The sequence below is a fragment of the Oryx dammah genome, unplaced genomic scaffold, assembly GCF_014754425.2.
Source record: "Oryx dammah isolate SB20612 unplaced genomic scaffold, SCBI_Odam_1.1 HiC_scaffold_1, whole genome shotgun sequence".
In the NCBI taxonomy this organism is placed as follows: Eukaryota; Metazoa; Chordata; class Mammalia; order Artiodactyla; family Bovidae; genus Oryx; species Oryx dammah.
Window position 1 is genome coordinate 82852062 of NW_024070185.1, and position 24574 is coordinate 82876635.

A 24574-nucleotide genomic window follows, 5' to 3' on the forward strand; every position below is an offset into this window, starting at 1 on the left:
CTTTTGAACTGTGGTGTTGGAGAAGACTCTTGAGAGTCCCTTGGACTGCAAGGAGATCCAACCAGTCCATTCTAAAGATCAACCCCTGGGTCTTCTTTGGAAGGAATGATGAAACTCCAGTACTTTGGCTACCTCATGTGAAGAGTTGACTCATTGGAAAAGACTCTGATGCTGGGAGGGGTTGGGGGCAGGAGGAGAAGGGGACGACAGAGGATGAGATGGCTGGATGGCATCACCGACTCGATGGATGTGAGTCTGAGTGAACTCCGGGAGTTGGTGATGGACAGAGAGGCCTGGCGTGCTGCGATTCCTGGGGTCGCAAAGAGTCAGACACAACTGAGTGACTGAACTGAGCTGATTGCATAACGAAATGTCCAAAACTGAGTGACATCAGACAACACTTACCAACTCAGTTTTGGTGAGTCAGGAATTTTGGTACAGTTTGTCTCTGGCTTGGAGACTTTAGTGAGGTTGTAGTCTTACCCAGAGACTTGACTGGGGCCGGGGGTGCCCTGGCATGTCATTCACTACCTCATGGCAAGTTGGTGCTGGCTGCTGGCTGAGGGCCCAGCTCCTCCCCACATGGGGCTCTCCTTAGAGAGCAACTTAAGCACCATCATGACATGGTGGCTGACTCCCCCAGAGCAAGTGCCCTAAGAGAAAAATGCAGAAGCTGCAATGTGGTGACTGACCTGGTCTCAGAAGTTACCCTTGATATTTCTGCAGTGTCCTATTGACTGCATTACTGCATCAACCCTATTCACAGAGGGCACAGCTGCAGCAGAGTGGGGTCACCAAGATCCCTCTTGGGGCATGGCTGCCACAAACATGCTTCTTACTGGAGGGTGTCACCCACCTCCCAGTGGAGAACCCCCCACCTCCCCTGCCCCAGGATGAGAGGGCACTTTACCCCAGTTCTTTTCAGCATACTCCACCACCACATGACCCATGGGTCATTATACCTGGTCTGCTGCTATGCTGCCAGGGTTCATCTCTGCCTTCTTGGGCCCTTTCTGTACAGCATAGATCTGGGCCTGGGTCTCCAGGTCCTGATGAGGTCCCCTGGCCAATCTTCTGCCTTAGGGATGTCAACAAGGGGAAGGGCTGTGCTGGGTGATGGTGACAGGCACTGTCCTTGCCACCCTGGGCTGGAAGCACTCGGATGGTTGATCTACCCCAGGCCAGGCTCTCTTTCCTCACAAAACTCCAACCACGCATCCTGTACTATCTCCATTTTATGAGAAGAATTGGGGCTCCAAGGGGCTTAGTGATGTATGGAGGTGACACACCCCATCAGCCAGGATGTGAAACCAGGTACCCCTGAGACATAGGCTGTCCTCTCTTCCATCACTTGCTGATTGAGCTGCTCTGAGTCCACAGTAATGGCTGGGGGCCAGGTGGAACTCATCTTAATGTTGGTCTTCAGATTCCTGGAGAAGAGGCACGCATGTATCCTGGAGCTGGACCTGGGTCCAAGGTGGTCCTATCCATAGGGCCTGGCACATGGTGGATTTCTCTGCAATGAATCATGGAGGTGAGCAAGAGCTTATCAGTGTCTTAGTCATAGAATTCTTTAAGTCTTTGGTTGAAAGGAAGAATATCTGGAAGTGAAAGTGGGTAGCATCTCTCACACTACCCCCTCCCAAACAACTGGTAAATATTTAGAAGAATGGAGGGTGGAAGCAAATCCCCTCTCCAGCTGGTGTGGGCATCCCTTGGGAACCTATGGAGAAACATGGCTGTGTGGTCTGCCAAGGGAGGTCAGTGTGGACTGGAGAAATTATCTCATTAACTGGCCCCTTCAATGGTTTCATTCATTATACTCGCATGATCCCTGTGTGTGAGGTACTGCCTCTGAGGGGGCTCTATGGTGACCCCCATACAACAAGGAAACCAAGGTCCAAAGAAATATCTTTGCTTTTTAAAAAACATATAAGGCTGGATGAAGAATCCATCATTTAAACTGCACCAGAATTTGTGGTCTAAGCCTTGTAGCAATCTTGTATCTTCATATATTTACGTTTCACTCTGAAAGCCATGGAGCCCTCTCTGTGGGTGCTAGGAAGGGCTGGATCTGGCTGGAGCAGCCAGATCATCAAATATGGGACAGATCTCAGGAAATTGGAGTGGGGGTGGCGATTGGCTTCACCCCTGGGAGCACCTTGAAACAATCCATTTTCAATTTTCCAACAATCTATGGCCATTTTCACTGTTCCCACCCAAGAAAATTCAAGAAAGCCTCTGGTGACCCATTGGGCCATTTCTTTGATCTAGGAGCCACAGCCTGTATGGTCTGGAGCCAGCCCCACTGCTCAGGCACTGGATGCCCCTTCTCTGAAGGTCTGAGAGACGGGCACCTGGAAGTCTGCTTAGAAAAACCGATGGAAGCAGAGGCAGGATGACTGTAGCCTCCACACCCGGAACCACTTGGGGCACCCAGAGCAGTCTGTTAAACTTTAAACCACCACAGGCCACCTTGCAGCCAGCATCGCCTGGTCCTCGGACAGCATTCCAGCCGGCTGGGGCTGTACCTTTGCATGTGAGGCAAGGGAAGAACCAGTGAGCTTGAGTGTGTGGTAGTGCGGAAATGCAAATGCTCTGTCGTTTAGTGACCCACGTTGCGAAAACAGGCAGAAGGAAGTTGTGTTTTGCTGCTGCCTGAAGTCAGCCCTGGAGAGAAGTACGTGCGCCACAGGAGACAGGTGAGTGGTGCTGGCTCTGGGGTCTTCGCCAGCCCAGAGAGCCTCTGCTGGCCCCGTAAGGGGCACTTCTGGGGTCAGGGAAAGTTCAGAGCAGTAGTCATTTGGGGTCGGATGTCGCTAAGGCAGGAAGCTGCCGTGGTGGCGCCGAGCGGTGTCTTGTGTCCCTTTTGTCTTCCTGTGGTGCCTCTGGCATGATTTGTAGCAAGTCGTTGAGCAGTGAGTGAGCACACTGTTGAGTGTCCTGTGGCAGTTTAGACCCAAGCAAAGATGAACTTGAGGGCCGGGGTCCCTGAATAGACTGGACCTATGGAGGAGGGAAAAGTGGTCCCAAACACAGTCCCTAGAGACTGTGGGGCTTCAGAAGCCTCTGCAATCTGCATTTTAGGTCCTGACAGGGCCTGTCCATGATGGGCTGCTAGGAGGGAAGGCTGAGCCTCTTCAGAACCTCATGCTGTGCCCAGAGAGTGCAGGGTGGTGGCCAGGCCACCCCGACCTCGGGGAGGGTGATGGGCAGCCATGGGGTACCAGAGGCAGCTGTGTTTGTGCTGGTTGTACTGAGGGGGCATGTTCTAGGGCACAACTGTACCCAGAGCACTTGGCTCCCAGGACGCTGTGGCGTTTGCAGTGAGGAGTCCCTGTGATTGCAGACCATCAGCCCGATTATAGTTTCTTGGGGTCAGTGAGGTGCTGTGGGTTCCCCTTGGGAGGTGGAAAGATGGGTCTAGGGTTTTCATTGGAGGAGGGAACCTGAGTATGCAGCAGCAGGTAGCTGGTATCCTGGTGATGTTCATGGCCCACTGGGACATTTGGCTTGCAGTCCCTCCCCCATCTCTGTGACTATGGGCCACTGATTCTACCACCCAGCTTTCCCATATGTGAAGTGGGATCTGAGTTGTGCCAGGCTCCAGAGGTGAGCACAGCCCTGGGAGCCTGAGTGTGCTCAAGGAAGCTCTGCTGTTACTCACATCAGTCCTCAGACAAATCCCATGATGACTTTGCTTCACCATTCTTTTAGGAGAGGAAACTGAGGGCCACAGAGAAACTGAGGCCCATCCCTTGCCCCAGACCATGGACAGTAAGCTGACAAGCTGGGCCCAAACTCAAACCTTTGGAGCCTGGAAATTTGATTGGCAAGTGGTCCTGGGGCTGGGTGGGGCTGGGTGCGGAGGGGAGGAAGTGGTTTGTCTTCGGCTGGGTAGTTGCAGGCCAAGGCCCTGGTTCCGCAACTTGCGCTGACGTCTGTTTCCACACAAAACCAGCACCTCCAAATATGCAGTGGCCCCCAAAGCTGGACAGGACTGTATGTTCTGCACACACAGAAGCCTAGACTGCCGCAGGTCTGTTGAGGTTAGAGCTGAGATGAGGTGTTGAGCAAGGCCCCAGAGGAAGGTTGAGGCCTTGCTGCCCTGAGCCCCTTGAGAGCCTAGGGTGGGGGTTGTTGCTGGACTCAGAACAGTGATCACAGAAGAGTCTCCAGGATCACAGTCAAGTGCCAGGAGTACTGGCCTTGCTGCATCCTTGCCACCTGCTCCAGCTGGGCTCTGATGACCCCACTGACAGATGAGGAAACAGGTCCATGGAAAAGTGGATGAGCCTGGGAGTAAAAATGTAACCCTGGAGCAGTATTGACCTCAGATGTGAAACCCAAACCTGAATGGGGTGTCACTCACCTGCATGGCCCCCCGGCTGCCTACAGCTATGAGATCCATCCTGGCTCCAACCCCCAGATCCTGTCCCCTCCCCTCCAGGCTCACACACCTAGGCACGCTGCCAGCTCTTCAGACGGCATGGCTCTCTCTTGTTTGCTTTGTGCCCTTCTGGGACACTGGTCACTCTGCCTGTGATGCTGTTCTCTCTGTCTGAGTTATTGTTCCCTCTACCTGGGACGCTGTTCCCTCTGTCTGGGTTGCTGTCCCCTGTCTGAGCCCCTGTGTGTGGTAGTGATGACTGGTTGCCTAGGTTTCCAGTGAAGTGGATGGTAACCTACCTTGTACATCAGTTCTGGGGGGTTTGGTGGGGGCTACTTGGAGCCCCTTGGTGCCCAGGACACAGAGCTCTTGCTGGTGCAGCCATGCGGCTTTGGCAGGGCTAGGCCTCCGTTTCACTGTAATTACCAAACAGGGTCACTGTGCAGTTAGAGGAGATGATGTGGGGCTGTCAAGTGACAGACGGTAGGAAATGGGGTTTGACCCCCTGTAATCTTGATTTGCATTTTGTATTTTCAAAAATTTGGACTTGACCAGAGCATATTTTTGTAGGGCTATGTAAAAGTACATATTAGAAGGAAATAAAACTGAGATGTTGATTCAAATTCATCTATTCACTTACTCACTGAACATGCTTACTGAGCCCTGCTGTCTGCCAGGTGGCGGACCACATGAAGGAGGTAAGATTTCCACCTGTGTGGTCTGCAGCCGGTGGGGAGTGGAGTGGGGAGGTGTGGGTGAGCCTGGTGGGTAGGAGCTATGGAGGAGGGGGTTCTCTTCTGAGGAAGGCCTATCACAGAGCAGGGAATGAGTGCGGGGAGCTGGGCTAGGCTGTTCATCTAGAGGGAGGGCCTTGCAAAGGCCCCTGAAGTGGCTCAGTGTGGAGGGAGAGGCAGAGTCATACCTGTGTTAGGGTTTTCAGTGTCAACTGGAAGCTGTTGGAAAGTTCTTATCTGTTTTGATTCATTGCTTTTTTAAATAAAAATTTTAAACACAATCAAAAGTAGAGAGGAATATTTAGTGAGCCCAGGGTGCCCCATGGGAGAGGTCAGAATGGAACAAGGAGCCCCTGTTGCCTCACCCTGAGTGTGGGCCTAGGGATCTTAGGTGCCGTGGGAATAAACACTTTTCCCAAAAAACTTTATTACAAAACATTTAAAAAATACAGCAAAGCTCCAATAATTTTGCAGTGCTCACTCCTGAGATTCTACTTGCTTTATCATACATCCAGCTGCCTATGCAAGAAAAGATTTTACTTTTTTTTCCCAAGGTTGTGATTTTATTTCTGTAGTTGCTTTTGATGTATGGCAATGCATAGTGTCTGTAGTATTTATACTTATTCTCCTTCTAGATAAAAGTAAAATAAAAACAGAAACAAAATATGAATCAGAAATAAGCATAAAAATTTAAAGATAGAAAAAATAGGAAATAAAGAAGAAAAAGAAATATATACATAAGCAAAAAAATTAAGTTGAAGCAGTACAGGGACTTTCCTGGCAGTGGTTAAGACTCCACGCTTTCACTGCAGGGGGCATGGTTTGGAGCCTGGGTTGGTGAACTAAAATCCCACATGCCATGCAGCATGGCCAAAGAAGAGAGAAAGAAAGAAACATCACAGTGATCTGTTTCCCAGACACACCTGCCTGCTTACAGTGCAGCTCTGCTTGTGGGCCTTCTAGTCACAGCTCCTTACATTGTACCCAGTGCATTCTTGGACTTGCTTTCCCTGAACTTCTGTTAACTCAGCTCTGGACACATGTCATCACTACTGGGCTCATAGTGTAATTTTACCAACTCCTACTGTAGCTGAGCAGGCCCTGTGATGGGGAACTAGGAGCTTCAGGTGATGCTAATGGCTGGTGCTCATCAGCCTGGTGAGGTGTCCTACCCATCTTTGTCTGTTCAGTTCAGTTCAGTTCAGTCGTGTCCGACTCTTTGCAACCCCATGAATCGCAGCACGCCAGGCCTCCCTGTCCATCACCAACTCCCGGAGTTCACTCAGATTCATGTCCGTGGAGTCAGTGATGCCATCCAGCCATCTCATCCTCTGTCGTCTCCTTTTCCTCCTGCCCCCAATCCTTCCCAGCATCAGAGTCTTTTCCAATGAGTCAACTCTTCGCATGAGGTGGCCAATGTACTGGAGTTTCAGCCTTAGCATCATTCCTTCCAAAGAAATCCTAGGGCTGATCTCCTTCAGAATGGACTGGTTGGATGCAGTCCAAGGGACTCTCAAGAGTCTTCTCCAACACCACAGTTCAAAAGCATCAATTCTTTGGCGCTCAGCCTTCTTCACAGTCCAACTCTCACATCCATACATGACCACAGGAAAAACCATAGCCTTGACTAGACGGACCTTAGTCGGCAAAGTAATGTCTCTGCTTTTGAATATGCTATCTAGGTTGATCATAGCTTTCCTTCCAAGGAGTAAGCGTCTGTTAGGACCACTAAAAAGCGATGATATAGCCAGTTGGAGGTAGAGTGTTATGTGCTGCCTCGGGCTTTAAGAACCTTTATGGGACTGTTGTTGGGTCCAGTGCTGTTGACCAGTCTCCTTTCCTCCTCACTCTGCTAGCCCCATCCTGCCTTGAAGTCCCATTGACCCCCACTGAATTTTGAAGCATATGGCACCCCAGTGTCTGTGTCCATCTCCAGGTTCTCAGCACACAGGATGGAGACCACAGACTGTACCAGCCAGAGCACTTCCTAGGCTGAGGCCCCAAGACAAGTATTGTGCTTCTGGATCCTAACACTGGAGTACAGGCACCTCTGGGTCATGGAGCAGCTTTGCAGACATGCCATCAATTGTTGCATCTGGCAGGGCCTGCACAACCAGACCTTTGTCACCGCTGATAGAGCCTCGTAGGTTTCTGCAGCCTTATCCCCCAGCCTGCAACCTGCATGTAGGTGTGTGCAGCATAGCAGTTTCTGGTATTGCCCCATGGTGCTTTCAGTACTGTTTGGATTACCTCCTTCACATAACCAACCACCCCACTGAGCACTATCATCTCTCACGATTCTGGGACTGGTGGGGTGCATTCCAGTGGCTCTCATTCAGGGTTTCTCTGGGACTGTAGCCAGTCAGGGCTAGAACTGTTTCAAAGGCTTCCTCTCTGGCTCACACCTCTGATGGTTGCTGATAGCTGTCAGCTGAGGCCCCATGTTCCGGGGCTACTAAGCCATGTCAGTGACAAACCTGTGGAGATCCCTGCCCACTTGGGGCCTCCAAGGTACCAGGCGACAGGCAGCAAGTGAGATGGGCATAGTATTGATTTTAGTGGGAGCTCCTGCACTGCGTCCGTAGTGGGGACGTCCAGCGTCAGGTGGAGCAGAATCGTGGCCCGTCTGCAGGACTATCCCTGCTTGTGTCAGGCAGCTGCCAAGCAGTTTGGGGACTCCAGGACAGGGACCACACCCCTCCTGCCACCCTATCCACTGGCTGCACAGTGCACTTGGTAGTGGGGCACATTTAATTTCTCTGTGCTTCTCCAGTCCCCACGCCTCCCCTGGTCCCAGGTTTGGGGCCTTTGATACTGGCTGGTGGCAGCCTTGGGTGTCAGGGGCCCTGGGCCCTGGCTGAGTTCAGTAGCAGGCTCAACTCACCTAGGGTCAGCTCTCTCAGCTCAGAGAGCTTAGGGCTTTGAAGAGAGAGGTGAGTGGCTGGGAAGATAGAAACGACAAATGCTCCTTGGCTCCTGCATGGTTTTACATCTTTGGCCTTGGGCATGTCAGAATGAGCCTGGAACCCAGTCCAGGGGGTTCAGAGCAGCATGTCTGGTAGACTCAACTCCTGGGTGCTGATTCCCCTAGGCTACATGGCCAGGATCAGTTTTGGCATCCTTGTCTGAGACTACAACTGAGCAAGCACACAAAAGCGCTCAGCACGTCCCCAGGCACATGGAGTATGTGTGTGTGTGTGTGTGTGTGTGTGTGTGTGATTGGATGTATGTTTATGTGTATCTGTGTGTGTGCATGTGCATGTGTGTACATGTGTGTGTATGGTGGGCACCCTTGCACGTGTGCATCCTCGGCCCTAACCCTCCCTCAGCCCTCTGCTCCTCTGAGCTGTGAGGAGGGGAGGCTATAACTGGACTGGCCGGCCCTGCGCTCACCTCAGCCTTGGAAAGGCAGCAGGGAGACCAGCTGAGGCTGCGGGCTGTAGCCTGCAGCTTCCTAAGTCAGATTAGAGGGTGGTCTCAGCTGTTCTGCAGCCAGAACCACCCTCCACCAGGTACTCTGCTCCCTGGAGGACACCTTTATGCTGAGCCCTGGGTTTCCCAGTCTGGCCAAGCCTTGATCAGCTGCCCTTGCACAAAAACCCTTGCAAGATAAGATGGCCACGCCTGAAGGACCTCCAGAGGAAGGGTACAGTTCCTCTCCTTGACGGGGATCCAGGCAAGCCAGGCTGCTGCAGCCTCCCCAGGCTCTGGGCCTGCCACACCCCTTGCCACCGTCCTCTACATAGTTCATGGTTCCTTCTGTAACAAGGAAAATGACACTGATGAATGTTAGCAACTCACCAAGTCTATGTAACTCAGAGGTGTCACCTTCCTTGAAGTATAGTCAACATACAATTAACTGCATATGTTTAAGATGTACGATTGGATGTTTCAGCATACACACACGTACACACACACATGTGATGAGCACATCTGTCAACTCTGCAAGGCTTCTTTGTGTTCCATCGTAACCCCCACACCACACATACCCCTCCTTCCAGGCAACATCCTGGTCTGCTTTCTGGCATCACATGTTAGGGTACATTTCCTAGAATTCTAAATGGAAAAACAAGTAGGCACCTTTGTCTTTTTTTCACTTGAAATAATTTTTTCTAGATTCATCCATATTAGTGAGAAGTATTCCCTTTTCCCCTCAGTGATCAAAAGGTTTGTGTAGAATTGATATCAACTTTGGTCATTTTTTTCTCAAGTATTTTTCAAGCTCACTCCTTTTTAACACTCCACATATGTATTCTGGTTACACACATACTAGGCTGCTCATAGTTTTTCTGCATCTCACAATTCATTCTCTCTCTTTCACTTTAGAAAGCTTCTATAGTCTCTCCAAACTCACTAATTTTTCTTCTTTAATGTCTAATCTGCCATCAGTCCCTTCCAGTGGGTTTTGATCTCACACCTTGTGTTTTCCATCTTTAGAAATTGGATATGCATCTTTTTTTATTTACCATGTCTCTGCTGACCTTTTGAATATAAAACAGGTACTGCTGCTGCCTTAAAGAACTTGTCTGCTAATTCTAGCATCTGTATCCGATATGGGTCAATTGCAATTCATTGACTTTTCCTCCTCACTGTGGGTTGTGTATTCCTGCCCTCTATGTCTGGTAATTTTTGGTTGGATGCCAGACACTGTAAATTTCACCTTACTGGATTCTGAATATGTCTGTGCTTCTATAATTGTCCTGGAGCATTGTTTAGAAATGTTATTAAGTTGCTTGTAAACAGAGAGAGTTTCCTGTTAAAATTCATCAGTATTCGTTATAGAGCTCACCGAGGGGCTAATTATGCCCCCACACTGAGGCAAGACCCTTTCAAGTTATCTAAGTCCCTATGGATATTGGGGTTTTCAGTCTGGCTGGTGGAAACAGGATTATTCCCTGCCTTGTGTGAGCCTGAGTTGATGTTGCCTTTGATCCTTTCAGGTAGTTCTTTCTCAAGTCTTGTAGTTTCCTTGCACATGCACTGAGCTATCCCGAGGGCCCTCGTTGGTTCTCTGTGCTCCCTCTGTGCAGCTCTCTCTCTAGCCCTCTACCCTGTGACATCCAGCTGCTTTGGTGTTCCTGGATGCCCAGCGCTGTCTCCTCACTTAGGGGTCGACCTGGGATCCCCTTCTCCAGGCAGGAAATTGGTGTGACAGAGGGCTGACTGCACATGTTTCCACCTTCAGAAGCACTGTGCTTTGCTGCCTGGTGTAAGGTGTCTCTCAAACTGCTGTTTCGTATGCTTTATCCATGATTAGTTGTTTCAGGTGAGAGAGTAGCTCCAGCTAATTCAGTCTTGACCAGAAGCAGGAAGCCCTGAGGTGTGACTGCAGCAGGCTCAACCTGGCACCGGATGGCTGCAGTAGATATGCCAAAGCTGAGTGTGTGGCCTGAATTCCATCTGGCATATTTTTACTGCTGTGTCATGTCTGATTTCTGGAAACTGGAGATTATCTCCTGTGCTATGGGAAGAATGCGGCAAAGCATGCATTTTCTGTTTAGAAATATTGATATTCCTCCCCATTAAGTTCTTGAAGAATGTGGCAGTAGCAATACTAAATGTGCACCCTGCGCTGCTTTTGGCGTCACTTGACTCAGAAGGAATCTGATTGCACTGGGAGACAAGAGGGCAGGAGACTCACAGGGGCTGGATCTCTGCTTGGCTCCTGGGGCCTCACCAGCCCTCAAGGCCTAGTGCATGCAGAGGTGGGTCACACTTCTCTTCTGGGCACACTCTGCCAGGAGGCCCTTCTGCTGCATGGGTGGCCAAGGGTCAGGCTTCGGGACGCCTTTTTGATTGTGTGTCTTGAGGGGAGGGGGACCTGTGCCTCCACTGATGGTTCTTTATTTTGTTTAGTGAGAGAGGAAGGGGAGGTGTGAAGAAGCCACTGACAGCAGAGCTGATTGTGACTGTCAGCAAAGGGAGTGCATGTGTCTGGGAGGGCCTGCTGGGTCCCCTCAGTCATGATGGGCACTGCACACTCGAAGGGACCCTTTCTCCTTGAGTCATGGCATGACTGGGGACAGGCTCAATTCTGGCCCCAGTTTTAAGCCAGCCCTAGAAGCTGCTACATGCCACAGCCGTTGTCATACATGCTCCCCTGGGCTAGGGGCCAGGGAATCAGCCGTGCTGCATCTACCCATAGGCCTCTACGACCTGCTCAGGGGTCCCCTGCACTGAGAGGTGTCCTGAAGCCTCCCTACCATCTTCTCCCTGGAGAACTAGGTCTGTCACCCACGTTGCTCTCAGTGCCAGTGGAGGAGGTGGTTGACATTCTCTTTTCACCATTTTTTTTAGAACCTCCTGAACTGCTCCACTTCGAAACTGCTGGGCAAGAAAAAGATTTTCAGCAAATCCCTCACCCCCCACCCGCCGTCTCGTGCAAGGCCTTGGCCGGCCAACCGAAAGGACCCAGAAGGCAGCCGGCAGGGAGCCTGGCACCCGCCCTTCACCTCAGTGCCCTGTGCAGTCTGCCAGCCTCAGGTAACCCACTTGCTGCCCAGGAATCAGTGGCTGCTGTTCCTGGTCCCTGCCTCTTCTGCAGCCCCACTGTGGCTTCAAGTAGAAGATCTGGGGGGATGTCAGTCTCCTGCAGTCTAGTCTCACCTTTGACCCTCTCTGTGCAGGTCTGACACTTGACTGACTGACACTTGAAGGGACGTTTCCTCCACAAGGTTTTCCAGAAGAGGCACCATGTGAGAGCATGGAACAGCCCCAGTGCGTAAACGCAGCAGCAGGAGGAATTTGGGACCAAGATCCAGGCTCCTCAGCCCCTGGGTCTCTGGAAAGTGTCAGGTCACCTGTCAGACAGAATATCTCCAGTGATGTTGAGGGAGGGTCTTGATGGGGATCCTGCCTCACCTCAGAGCTACCTTGTAGGTTAGAGTGTCACGGATGCCAGAGCAGGGTGCAGACCAGATCCACTGTGCTCAAGATGGTTTTTGCTCTTATTGTATGCTTTTATTTCTAATTCATTGAGGAGCAGGTAGCTTCATGCTGCAGGATTCATTCCTCCCTCTCCTGTCTTTTTCTTTCACCCTCTCTTTTTTCTTTCCTTTCTTCCTTCCTTTGTCTCTTTTTCTCTCTCTTTCTTTTTCCCTCTCTCCCTCCCTCCATCCCTCTCTATCTTCCTTTTTTCTTTATGAAGAAATTAACTTTTAAAATAAAATGCTCTGTATTTGCCCTTGCCCGAAAAGCAGCTGAGGCTGACAGGGGTGCTCAAGTGCAGCCCCGTGTTGACTTTCTCCAGAGGGCCCTACCTGGGGGCTGCTCCACAGCCTGGCTGGCACTGACTTCACTCATTTCTCCCTGACAGGAAGCCCCCAGGCAGCCCCTCACAGAGATCAGACAACTCAGCTTTGAGGATGGAGCCAGGCGGGGGGTCCTCAACACCCCCGGCCCCCAGTGTCACCATGGAAGAGCCAGATGCTGGGCCTAATAACTCCTCCCTGGAGCAACCAAGCACAGACCCAGGGAAGCTCCCAGCGCTCCCTGTCGGGCCTGGAACTCACTACAGGGAGCCTGCCTCTGGGAGCCTTGGCAGCCAGGCCTCTGCTGGGGACATGAGCTCAGTGGGTGAAGCCAGCAGCTCTAAGATCCCTAACCGGGACAGTGGGATAGACAGCCCGTCCTGCAGCGTGGTTGGCGAGCACTTCTGTGAGGACAGCGGTGAGGCAGGCCCAAGTACCATCATCAAAGGGCCACACCCAGGGACAGCCCTGGGCAGCAAGTCTCCACAGGAGGAGGCTGATAGCGATGCAGGCGAGGGCAGCAGTGAGGAGCCAGACCCCGAGAACAACCCTTCTAAGGTTGACACGGATCCAGCCAAGGTAGGTCACCTTCCTGCACCAGGTGTCAGGGGCTGCAGGGCCCTTCTCTGAGGGTATTGGAGGTCTACAGGGTCATCACTTAGCCTGGTGCCAGTAGCAGGGTGCACACTTAAACACCACTCTCAAAGAAGCCCCTGCAATGGGTTGGTGGGCAGGCCCGATGGCAGGACCACACAAGCAGGGGTCTCCCCGACACATCAGGCAATGATCTCACTCCTGAGCCTCAGTTCCATGGCCACACAGTGGCCCAGTCTTAATGGAAACAGCGCTGCCACCAGCTCTGTTCACCGATGCTTGCTGCCTGCCTTGTGGAACCCTCATAAAGAAGGCAGCGTGGTTATCATGTTGTTTTATGAATGGGAAAACACTACGCATGGGGTGTACAGAGGCAGGAAGGGAGCCCAGGCATGGGAGTAGAGCCCCATGCAGGTGGCCCAGGGAAGCAGGTATGCTCATGCAGGGTTAGAGAAAGCTCATCTGTGTTCCTTTAGCATTTTGGGCTCTGGGCTCTGCACTGGGACTCATGGGGACATGGGAGTAAAGCTGATAGCGCTGGGTTAGAGGGACCTCATGTGCATGGGAGAACAGCATAGGTAAGCTGCAAGTGACTAGGTCTCAAGAGAAGCGCAGGTGGCCTTTGGTTGGAGATGGTATTGACAAATATGGCTGCATCAAGAGGCAGGTTTGTGGGCAAACGGCAGCCACAGGCCTACGCTGTTGTAGTCTCAGCGAGTGGGCTGGGGGCATATTTTAATATAGGTTTTATTATTATTCAGGAATGGCGAAGCCAACAAATCAGGAGATGACTTCTGTGTAAAGACAGTTTATTACTCATAGCACATGAAAAGAGGGGGCACATCATACCAAGGAGAACCAGAGAGAAACTCACCAGGGTGGGTCAGGAGACAGAGGGGGTGGAAATTGTGAGCAAGAATCTTTTTTAATCACTTAATGATTTTTTTAAATTGAAGTATAGTTGATGTACAAGTACTATTTAAGTTGCAGTAGAGTCTTTATTGTGATTTCTGAAGAGATGGATGGGTGAGACCGAGTAAGCAGGCTTAAGATTGGCCAGTCTGAATAATTTCAGTGGGCTCTGTGTACAGGGGCTGTCCCTGGATACCTCACACCTGGTCCTGTGTGATTCAGGAAAGAAGATGGTTTGCTGCGGGCTCTGGATGGGTTGGTTTGCACTTGAAAGACACTTTTTGTCTTGCTGGTGAATCCTTTATATCTCTAGGAATCAGTGTACCTTGGGAGGGACAGTATCTCCAGGGTCAGCAAGGCCCCAAAGCTTTGGTATTGAGATAATATTGGTCTTGTAGAATGAGTTAGTCAGTGTTCTTCATTCTTTGAATTTTTTGGAAAAATTTGAGAACAATTGGTGTTAATTTCCCAGTGAAACCATCTGTTCCTGGGCTTTTCTTTGTTGAGAAGTTTCTTTATTGTTTATTTAACCTCCTTATTCGTTATTGGTCCTTGCATGTTTTCTGTTTCTTTATGATTCAATCTTGGTAGGTTGTGTTTCTAGGAATTTATCTACGTCTTCTAATTTATTCAACTGTTTCATTGTCCATCTCTATGATTCCTTGTATTCTGTGGTATCGGTTGTAATGTTTCCTCTTTCATTTTATTTATTTGATTTCTCTCTCATTTTTTTTGGTTTGTCAATTTTGTTCATCTTTTCAAAAAACAACTCTTAGCTTTGTTGTTTTTTTAAATGTATTTCTACTCTCTGTTTTATCTCTGCTCTAATCTGTTAGTTCCTTCCTCCTGATTCCTTTGGGTTTAGTGTGTTATTTTTCTAATCTTGAGGTACAAAGTTAGGTTGTTGATTTGAGATCTTGCCTCCTTATACATGTATGCATTTACAGCTGTAAATGCCCATCTTAGCACTGCTTTTACCACGTTCTGTAAGTTTTTATATGTTGTGTTTTTACTTTCATCTCTCTCAAGCTATTTTCTAATTTCCTTTGTGACTTCTTTGACTGTTGTTTACTACTACTACTACTACTACTAAGTCACTTCAGTCATGTCCGACTCTGTGCGACCCCATAGACAGCAGCCCACGAGGCTCCCCCGTCCCTGGGATTCTCCAGGTAAGAACACTGGAGTGGGTTGCCATTTCCTTCTCCAATGTATGAAAGTGAAAACTGAAAGTGAAGTCGCTCAGTCGTGTCCGACCCTCAGCAACCCCATGGACTGTTGTTTAAGAGTGTACTATCTAATTTCCAGAAATCTGTGGATTTTCCAGGTTTTCCTGTGCTGTTGATTTCTGGTTTCATTCTGATGTGATTGGAAAAGATATTTCATATGATTTCAGTCTTCTTCAATTTGTTAATATTTGTTTTGTGGCCTAACACATGGTCTGATCTTGAGGGTTTCCATGTGCACTTGAGAAGAATGTATGTTCTGCCATTATTAGATAGAGTGCTCTATATATGTCTGTTAGGTTCATTCAGACACTTTTGTTCAAATCCCTTGCTTCTTTATTGATATTTTGCATGTCCTATCCAGTATTGAAAGTAGAGTACTGAAGTCTCCTACAGTTATTTTGTTGTAATCAGCTTCTTTCTTCTAATCTGTCGAAGTTAGCTTCATATATTTAGGTGTTATGAGGTAAAGAACCTGCCTACAATTCAGGAGACCCAGGTTCGATTCCTGGTTTGGGAAGATCCCCTGGAGAAGGAAATGGCAACCCACTCCAGTATTCTTGCCTGGAGAATCCAATGGACAGAGGAGCCTGATAGGCTACAGTCCATGGGGTTGCAAGAGTCGGACATGACTTAGCAAGTAAACCACCACCACCATGAGGTTTGATGCATATTTATAATTTTTATATCTTCTTGGTGAATTGATCCTTTTATCATTATATAATGTCTTTGTATTGTGTAAGGTTTTTTATTTAAAGTCCATTTTGTCTGATGTAAGTAGGCCACTCAATCTATCTGTCGACTGTTTCCAGGAAGTATCTTTTTACGTCTTTCACTTACAGCCCATGTATATCCTTAAGTCTGAAGTGAGTTTCTTCTCTGTGCTCAGTCACTCAGTTATGTTTGACTCTCTGTGACCCCATGGACTGTAGCCTGCCAGGTTCCTCTGTCCATGGAATTTCCCAGGCAAGAATATTGGAGTGGGTTGCCATTTCCTCCTCCAGATCTTCCCAACCCAGGGATCAAACTCTCATCTTCTGGATCTCCTGCTTTGACAGGTTGATTCTTTACCACTGAGCCACCTTGGAAGCCCGAGGTAGCATATAACTGAATGCTGTTTGTTTTTTTTTTAATCTGTTCAACCAATCCATATCTTTTGTTGGGGAGTTTAAATCATTTACATTTAAACAAATTACTGATATGGAAGAACTCACTATTGCTTTTTTCATTGTTTTCTATATGTTTTGTAACTTTTTTTTCCATCTCTTAGTGCTTTCCTCTTTTAAGTTTAACTGATTTTTTTGTAATAATATGCCTTGATTCCCTTCTCATTGATGCTTGTGTATATTCTATATATTTTTTCTATTGCAATTACATAAAATATTTACAGTTATAGCATTGTATTTTAAGCTGGTAAAAACTTACTTCAATGGTAAACAAAAACTCTGCTTTACAGCTGTCCCTACCAGATGATCTATGTAATATCACAAATTACATGTTTATATGAACAGTATGCCCTTTCACATAGATTTATAGTTTTTAAATGTTTTTGTCCTTTTTGTGTTATTTTGTACCAAAAATTATGGTAGTATAGCTTACTATATTTGTTTATGCATTTATTTTTATTGAAGAACTTTATATTCTTGTAAACTTCATGTTGCTATCTACCATCTTTTCACAACTTAAAGGACTTCCTTCAGCATTTCTTGTATAGCAAGTCTAGTGATAATGAACTCTTTATCTTTTGCTTATTTGAGAAAGTCTTTATTCTTCATTTTTGAAGAACCACTTTGTTGAATAAGGTATTCTTGGTTGACAGCTGTTTTTTTTTTTTTTTCTTCTTCTTCTTCAGCCCTTTAAATATAGTATCCCACTGACCCCCTTGCCACCTTTTTAAATAATAGGTCCCAGTGTGGTTCTTTGGATTTGTCCTAGTTGGAGTTCAGTGAGATTCTTGAATTTGCACGTCCATTTCATTTGGGAGACATTTTCAGCCAATAATTTATCAAGTAAACTCTCTGCTCCTTTCACTCTCTTATTCTGGGACTCCCATAATGCATATATGGTCAATTTGATAGTATTCCATGAACTTCTTAGGCTCTCTTTGCTTTTCTTCATTGTTTTTCTTTTTGTTTCTCTGACTTTCAAATGACCTAGATTGAATTTTTTAGTCTAGTTATTGAAATTTTCAGCTCTAGAATTTCTGTTTGGCTCTTTTTAATAGTTTCTATATCTTTAATTCGGAGAAGGCAGTGGCACCCCACTCCAGTACTCTTGCCTGGAAAATCCCATGGACGAAGGATCCTAGTAGGCTGCAGTCCATGGGGTCGCTGAGGGTCGGACATGACTGAGCGACTTCACTTTCACTTTTCACCTTCATGCATTGGAGAAGGAAATGGCAACCCACTCCAGTATTCTTGCCTAGAGAATCCCCAGGATGGGGGAGCCTGGTGGGCTTCCGTCTATGGGGTCGCACAGAGTCAGACACGACTGAAGCGACTTAGCAGCATATCTTTAATTATATTTTCATTTAGTTAATGCATCACTTTCCCGATTTCACTTAGTTGTCTATTTGTGTTCCTTTTTTTTTTTTTTAGCTCATTGAGCATCTATATGACAGGTATTTAATATTTTTTTATAGGCAGCTCATAGATCTATGCTTCTTTAGGGTTTGTTTCTGAAATTTTATTTTGTTCCTTTAATCACATCACGTTTCCCTATTTCTTTGTAATATTTTGCTGGAATTTGGGCATCTGAAAAACAACCACCTCTCCAGTCTTCACATGCTGGCTTTGTGCAGGGAAAAATCTTAGCCAGTCAGGCTAGAAGTTCTAAAACTTAGTAAACTTTGCTCCTCTGGCATCTCTCTGCAGATCATCAGCTCTAACATGCTTCTTGCCTCAGTTTTCAGTGTCTTTCAAACTCTGGCACTGGTCATGATAGCATTCCAAGTCTGGCAAGACAGAAACCATCCCTCAGGCAACTTCCAGATGAGACAGAACCCTGGATGTACAGTTCATTCCTTTGCTTTCATCCTGAGGGAGGAGTATCATGGGGAAGGGGAGTTCCTCCCAGTCATGCCATGCTATTTTGCTTGGAGGAGGAACGTAAAAGGGTGTTCCAAACACCAGCTGTCATTCGCCGCTTGATAGAATCTCTTCTTCGTTTTAAAATGGCTTGGAAGCCATAGTTTCTCAGCTATCTTGAGATTTCACAGAGGTATTCTTAGTTGTATATTGTTAACTCCATGTCTATGTAGGAGAAGGGGGGCCTGGAGCTTTCTTTTTTGTAAACTTATTTTCTTGAAGCATAGTTGATTTCCAATGTTATGTTATTTTTTACTGTATAGTAAATTGATTCAGTTATGCATTCTTTTTAATATGTTTTCCACTATGGCTTATCACAGGAATTGGATATAGTTCCCTATGCTATACACTAGAACCTTGTTGTTTATCCATTCTATATACTATATATAGTAGTTTGCATTTGCTAATCCCAGACTCCCAGTTCATCCCTCCTACACCTCAGCCTTCTCCTTGGCAATCACAAGTCTGTTCACTATATCTGTGAGCCTGTTTTTGTTTCATAGATAAGTTCATTTGTGTCATATTTCATATTCCACTTATAAGCGATATCCCTGGAGGAGGGCGTGGCAACCCACTCCAGTATTCTTGCCTGGAGAATCCTCATGGACAGGGAGCCTGGCGGGCTACAGTCCATCAGGGTGCAAAGAGTCGGACACAACTGAGCAACTAAGCATATAAATGATAATCACATGGTCTTTCTCTGTCCGACTTACTTCACTTAGTATGATAATATCTAGTCCATGTTGCTGCAAATGGCTTTATGTCACTCTTTACTGGCTGAGCAATATTCCCTTGTATATATGCACCACCTCTTCTTTATCCATTTATCTGTTGATGAACATTTAGGTTGTTTCTGTGTCTTGGCTATTATAAACAGTGCTGCAATATACACTGGGGTACATGTACCTTTTTAAATTCTAGTTTTCTCTGGACATATGCCCAGGAGTGGGATTATAAGATGATATGGCAACTCTGTTTTTAGTTTTTTGAGGAATCTCCATATTGGCTACATCAATTTATATCCTCACCAATAGTGTAGGAGAGTTGCCTTTTCTCCACACCCTCTCTAATATTCTTATTTGTCGACTTTTTAATGACTGATGACCACTCTGACCAGTGTGAGGTGATACCCTCATTATAGTTTTGGTTTGCTTTTCTGTAATAATTAATGATGTTGAGCATCTTTTCATGTGTCTATTGGGAGGGCTGATAGCTTTCTAATTTGCCATCTTGATGATGTCATTCCACAGTATATTTTGATGTGGCTATTGTAGCCGCTCTGCAGTCAAAGCCCTGGGAGGATAGAGTTTTCTCCTGGCTGCAGAAGATTTGAGGGGATTGGTAAAAACTATTCTGTCTCCCCCAGAAACCTCCCTGGAAATTCTATCTGTGAGCACTGAGCCTCACATCCCAGTTCCAGCAGCTTCCTCTGATCTTTGGGGGCCTGTGGTCATCCCTAGTATGCAGTATCAGATGCTGCCTCCCCCAAACTCACCATCCCTAGGTGAGTTATAGCTCTTTTCTTCACAGTGCTCTGAGCCTCAGAAGTTGCTCCACATTGCCCAGGAGCTCCTGCACACGGAGGAGACCTATGTGAAGCGGCTGCACCTGCTAGACCAGGTAACCCTCCCGGCTTGGAGCCTGCCTTTGTTGACTTCCAGAATTTCAATGAGCAGTTTCAGAGGCAAACTTTCTATCCTAGCATTGGTTAGGCCTTGCAGTTGGAATATGACTGACATGAATACTGAAACTTGGATATATTTAAATCTCCTCCAGAAATTTTTAGTTTTTGCTTTCACAGCTTGTGGCTCTGGGGGAACGGTCTTGTCTGGTCACCTTGGGGTTTTTTCTTCATGGCAGTTAAATTATCTGAGTATGTAGATGCTCTATGACAGTGGGTGGCACCCTCCCTCTTCACCTGGCAACATGGGGTTTATGAGCACAGGAAGTAAAACTCCAATAGAAACCAGGTTTTGACAGGTACTGCTTCTGTTTGTGGCTCACAAAGCAGAGACAGAAAATCAGGACCATCCATTGCCCATGAAAGGCAGATGGAAGAAAGATGGTCTGTCTCACTCTAGAGGGGACTGTCCCTGCCTCACTCCCAATTCTTGGCCATCAGTAAGCTTGCTTTAAGACCATAAGGTTCTTTAAGGCAGTTTGATGAAGCAGAAGTTTCATTAAGAAAACATAAGGCAATGGCAGCCTCTCCTGAGCTCCCACGTCTGTAGCAGAAGCATGATTGTAACCATTTGCAGTGACCCACATTTAGTGACCACTGCAAGGGCTTCTCCATGCCTAGGTTTTCTGCACCCAGCTGACAGAAGCAGGGATCCCTTCAGAAGTCACCACAGGCATCTTTTCTAATATCTCCTCCATCTATCGCTTCCACGGGCAGTTCCTCCTGCCTGAGCTGCAGGCGCGGATCACGAATGAGTGGTAAGTGCAACTCAAGGTGCCTGGGAAAGTGGAGGGGCTGACATTTCCCCAGGAGTTTGGTTCCTATGCCTTTGGAGATTGAAATTCATGGTGATCCTGTTGCAGTGTTTTGTTGTATATTCCCTGCCAAACAGCCTTTAAATCTGGGATTTGCATGCCCCCAAACCAGGAGCTACCTGGGAGACATGTCTCCTAGGGTCCTAGGCTCTCTTTTGCAGGGTCCTGGGCCAACCCTGACCCCATGGCCTCTCAGTGTCTTAGCTTCTTCATCTGCAAATTGGTGGTGGTGGTTTAGTCGCTAAGTCATGTCCGACTCTTGCGACCCCATGGACTGTAGCGCACCAGGTTCCTCTGTCCATGGGATTTTCCGGGCAAGAATACTGGAGTGGGTTGCCATTTCCTTCTCCAGGGGATCTTCCCAACCCAGGAATCGAACCCAGGTCTCCTCCATTGCAGGCAGATTTTTTACCGACTGAGCTATGAAAGAGACTTTAATACCTGCTCAGGGCTTTGTTAGTTGCTCAGTTGTATCCAGCTGTTTGCAAACCCATGGACTGTAGCCCACCAGGCTTCTCTGTCCATGGAATTCCCCAGGCAAGAATACTGGAGTGAGTTGCCATTCCCTTCAGGACTTCCCTGATTGTTCAGCTATAAAGAATTTGCCTGCAATGCAGGAGGCCTGGGTTCAATCTCTAGGTTGGGAAGATCCCCTGGAGAAGGGATTGGCTACCCACACCAGTATTCTTGCCTCGAGAATTCCATGAACAGGGGAGCCTGGCAGGCTAGAGTCCACAGGGTCGCAAAAGAGTCAGATGTGACTGAGCACCTTGAGCAGGTGCTACTGTAAATAGAATTCTCTGGGCTTCCCTGGTGGCTCAGTCAATGAAAAATCTGCCTGCAATTCAGGAGACTGCAGTGCATGAGATGTGGATTTGACTGATAGGTCAGAAAGAGCCCCTGGAGAAGAAACTGGCAAAACACTCCAGTATTCTTGTCCGGGAAATCCCATGGACAGAGAAGCCTGGTGGGCTACAGTCCATGGGGTCGCAGGAGTCAAACATGACTTAACAACTAAAACCACTAAACCAGGGCTTTGTGGAATTTAAATGTGGTTTGATGTCTGCAAACACCAGTGAATAGACCATGCTTATGGGTTTATTTTCCCTCCTAGTATATACTGCACCTCTGCTTGAAAAAATGAGATGTTTTTCTCTCTCGTGAGTGTCCCCAGAGGGCTGTCCCTTGGTCCCTCTGCTGCTTCCATTTATTTGTAGCAGAGGGACAGCTCAGCTGCAAGGCCTGTGGTGTCCCCAAGAGTCCATTCTCTAAGCTAGAGTCATGCCAGAGAGAACACAGAGGCCAGGGGCCAGGGGCTTGACTGGGGGTTGTCCCTGCATCTGCAAGGCTCAGCAAGCATCCAAGTCAATTTGTAAATATTTAGAAGGACATGCTCCACTTGCAGAGCAGGTTATACTGTGTACAAGGCCATGAGGTTAAAGCTCAGCGCTGGATTGCCTTTCTGGCTAATGCAGTGCACACCTGCTAGAAATGACTTTCCCCCTCAAGGCCCTGAAGAGACTGTCAGTACACAGACACTCCTTGTATAATAATGGTGCAAGAGTCCAGGGGGTTCCCCTCTGCCTTTGAAAGCCCGTTCCTAGTAATGCTGCAGAGGATGACTTTTTGCCTGTGCCCTTTTTTCTTCTTTTGGATTATTTCTTTAGGGTAAATCCCCCACAGTTCTAAAGTCTAATATATTAATATATTTTTGGTTCCTTTAAATTTATTTCTAAATCCCTGTCCAAACCATTCATTGTTACACAGTGCTGCTTTCCCATGATATTGCCGGAATTAGATCATCCTATTGCTCCTAATCGTTGCTCATGTAGAAGTATAATGGGGTTTTCTTGGTTCTTTTCGATAACTGTGGCTCATCAAGTGGTTCCATTATCACTAACAGCTCCTGGTTTTGAGCAATGGTTCTGTGACTGCACTGTTGAAGTACTTCACATGATCTTCTAGGTAACACACTATTTTCCATCCCATGTGATATAGGAGAGGAAAGTAAGGCTTGGAGAGGGTGACCAGTTTGCCCACCATCACACAGACTTGGAAGGCAGGCCATTGTCCCATAGCTCCCTGTGGAGTCCCTGTCCCACCCTGGCCCTTCACCGGAAGTATGTGTGTAATGATTTCATTCCCTGGTGAAGGGATGTGAACCCCCGACTTGGAGACATCCTGCAGAAGCTGGCCCCATTCCTCAAGATGTATGGTGAATATGTCAAGAACTTCGATCGGGCTATGGAGCTGGTGAGCACCTGGACCCAGCGCTCACTGGTATTTAAAGACATTGTCCAAAGCATCCAGGTACGTGGCCCCACCTCTGCTTCATGGGCATAGTGATGGGTTTGTGTTTCAACATGAAGGAAATCAGTAAAATTGTGGGATGTGTCCAGATGCTCTACTAATGCTTTGATCTTTAAAATAACTCCAAGAGACAAACCATCATTTTCATTTCATGGAAGAGGAAACTGTGGCTCAAAAAGTTTGTGTGATCCTGTCATCACAAACTATTATTCAATAGGACCAGGATCCAAATGCCAGTCTCCCTCCAGAGCATCCCTCAGTGGCTGGTACAAACACTTAGGAAAATGTTGCATCAATATTTTCTTTCTCTTTTTCTGTAAACAGACTGTTCACAGCTCTGGTTGCTATTGTCTACTGCCCTGTTGGTCTTTTTCTTACTAATTCATGCAGATTTTACATGATAAGAATGTCAGTTGTTAACTATCAAATGTGTTGCAAATTATTTTTCCCCACTGATGTTTTATTTTTTAACTTTATTTATGATTTTGTTTTCCATACAAAATTTGAGGGTTTTAATTGGGCACATTCACCAATTTTAAATAAAGTAATTCTTTTAAAAATATTTTAAGTATGAGCCACCTGCACACACATGCATACATGCACATATGTAACACGTGTGTACACACACATGTTCACACATGCATACATGCACCTACATTCCTCACTGTACCCTGGAGAGTTCATGGGCACTGAGCCCTCTGTGCTAAGGCTTTGAAGGACAGGTTCAGATTTGGGGTGGCCCCTTGATAACTTTCTGGGTCTTCCTCAGATCCCACTGTAATCAGATCACTCATGACTTCTTAGTATAGAGTCCTGGATCTGCCTGCATCTCTCAGCATCCCCATCTCTCCCCAGAGAGGATAGCTCTGATTCTGAGTGCTTCTTTCTCCCCTTTTACCTGCCACCCCTACACCCTCACCCCCTCACTTACAGCTGGGCCCTCCCAGCTGTCCGCACAGAACAGTCTCCAATGAGGATGTATATAAAAATGCCAGCACTGGGTCTAGAGCAGGCCTGCCTGGGGTGCAGCTCCTCACTCCATTGTTCAACCTCTCCAAGCCTCAGTTTCCTCTGTGTAAGATGTGGCCTGCAGTCAGTCGATTGTGGGTACTCCAGGCAGCCTTCTGGGGGCTGAAAAAGCTGGAAGTGTGGAGTGTGCCTGGGAGCCACGTGCCTGCCCATGGGTGCCCCACACCTCCTCTCTCTACCCCACAGAAGCAGGAGGTGTGCGGAAACCTGACCCTGCAGCACCACATGCTGGAACCTGTGCAGAGGGTCCCCCGCTATGAGCTGCTGCTCAAGGACTATCTGAAGAGGCTCCCAGAGGACGCCCCAGACTGGAAGGATGCAGAGAGTGAGCTGGCCTGGGCCGTGGGAGTTGGGGCTCCTGCTGAAAACCCACATCGAGAGAGACAAACAGGCAGAAAGATAGAGACAAAGAGGCAGAGACAGAGAGACAGAGACAGAGAGAAGGAAAGAGTTCCAACTGACCCCTAACAGGAAGCGACCAAGTGAGTGTAAGGGAAACCTCCCCTGCCCCCACTGCAGTGTGAGGAGAGGATGATATTCCTGTGGA

General features: G+C 47.7%; 1 protein-coding gene across 4 annotated transcripts in view; it reads left to right on the forward strand.

Moving 5' to 3' along the window:
• The first annotated feature begins 2497 nt into the window (after positions 1 to 2497).
• Positions 2498 to 24574, forward strand: part of FGD3 (FYVE, RhoGEF and PH domain containing 3) — a 41368-nt gene continuing 19291 nt past the window's right edge. The window contains exons 1-8 of one of the 4 annotated variants that reach the window (XM_040245670.1): positions 2498 to 2702; positions 11422 to 11607; positions 11751 to 11841; positions 12440 to 12953; positions 19723 to 19812; positions 20495 to 20631; positions 22842 to 22998; positions 24214 to 24352. In XM_040245670.1, coding sequence (XP_040101604.1) covers positions 11828 to 11841; positions 12440 to 12953; positions 19723 to 19812; positions 20495 to 20631; positions 22842 to 22998; positions 24214 to 24352 — 1051 coding nt within the window. In that variant the 5' untranslated portion in view covers positions 2498 to 2702; positions 11422 to 11607; positions 11751 to 11827. The remainder of the gene's footprint in view (positions 2703 to 11421; positions 11608 to 11750; positions 11842 to 12439; positions 12954 to 19722; positions 19813 to 20494; positions 20632 to 22841; positions 22999 to 24213; positions 24353 to 24574) is intronic. The other 3 variants (XM_040245680.1, XM_040245690.1, XM_040245699.1) reach the window with 3 other exon arrangements.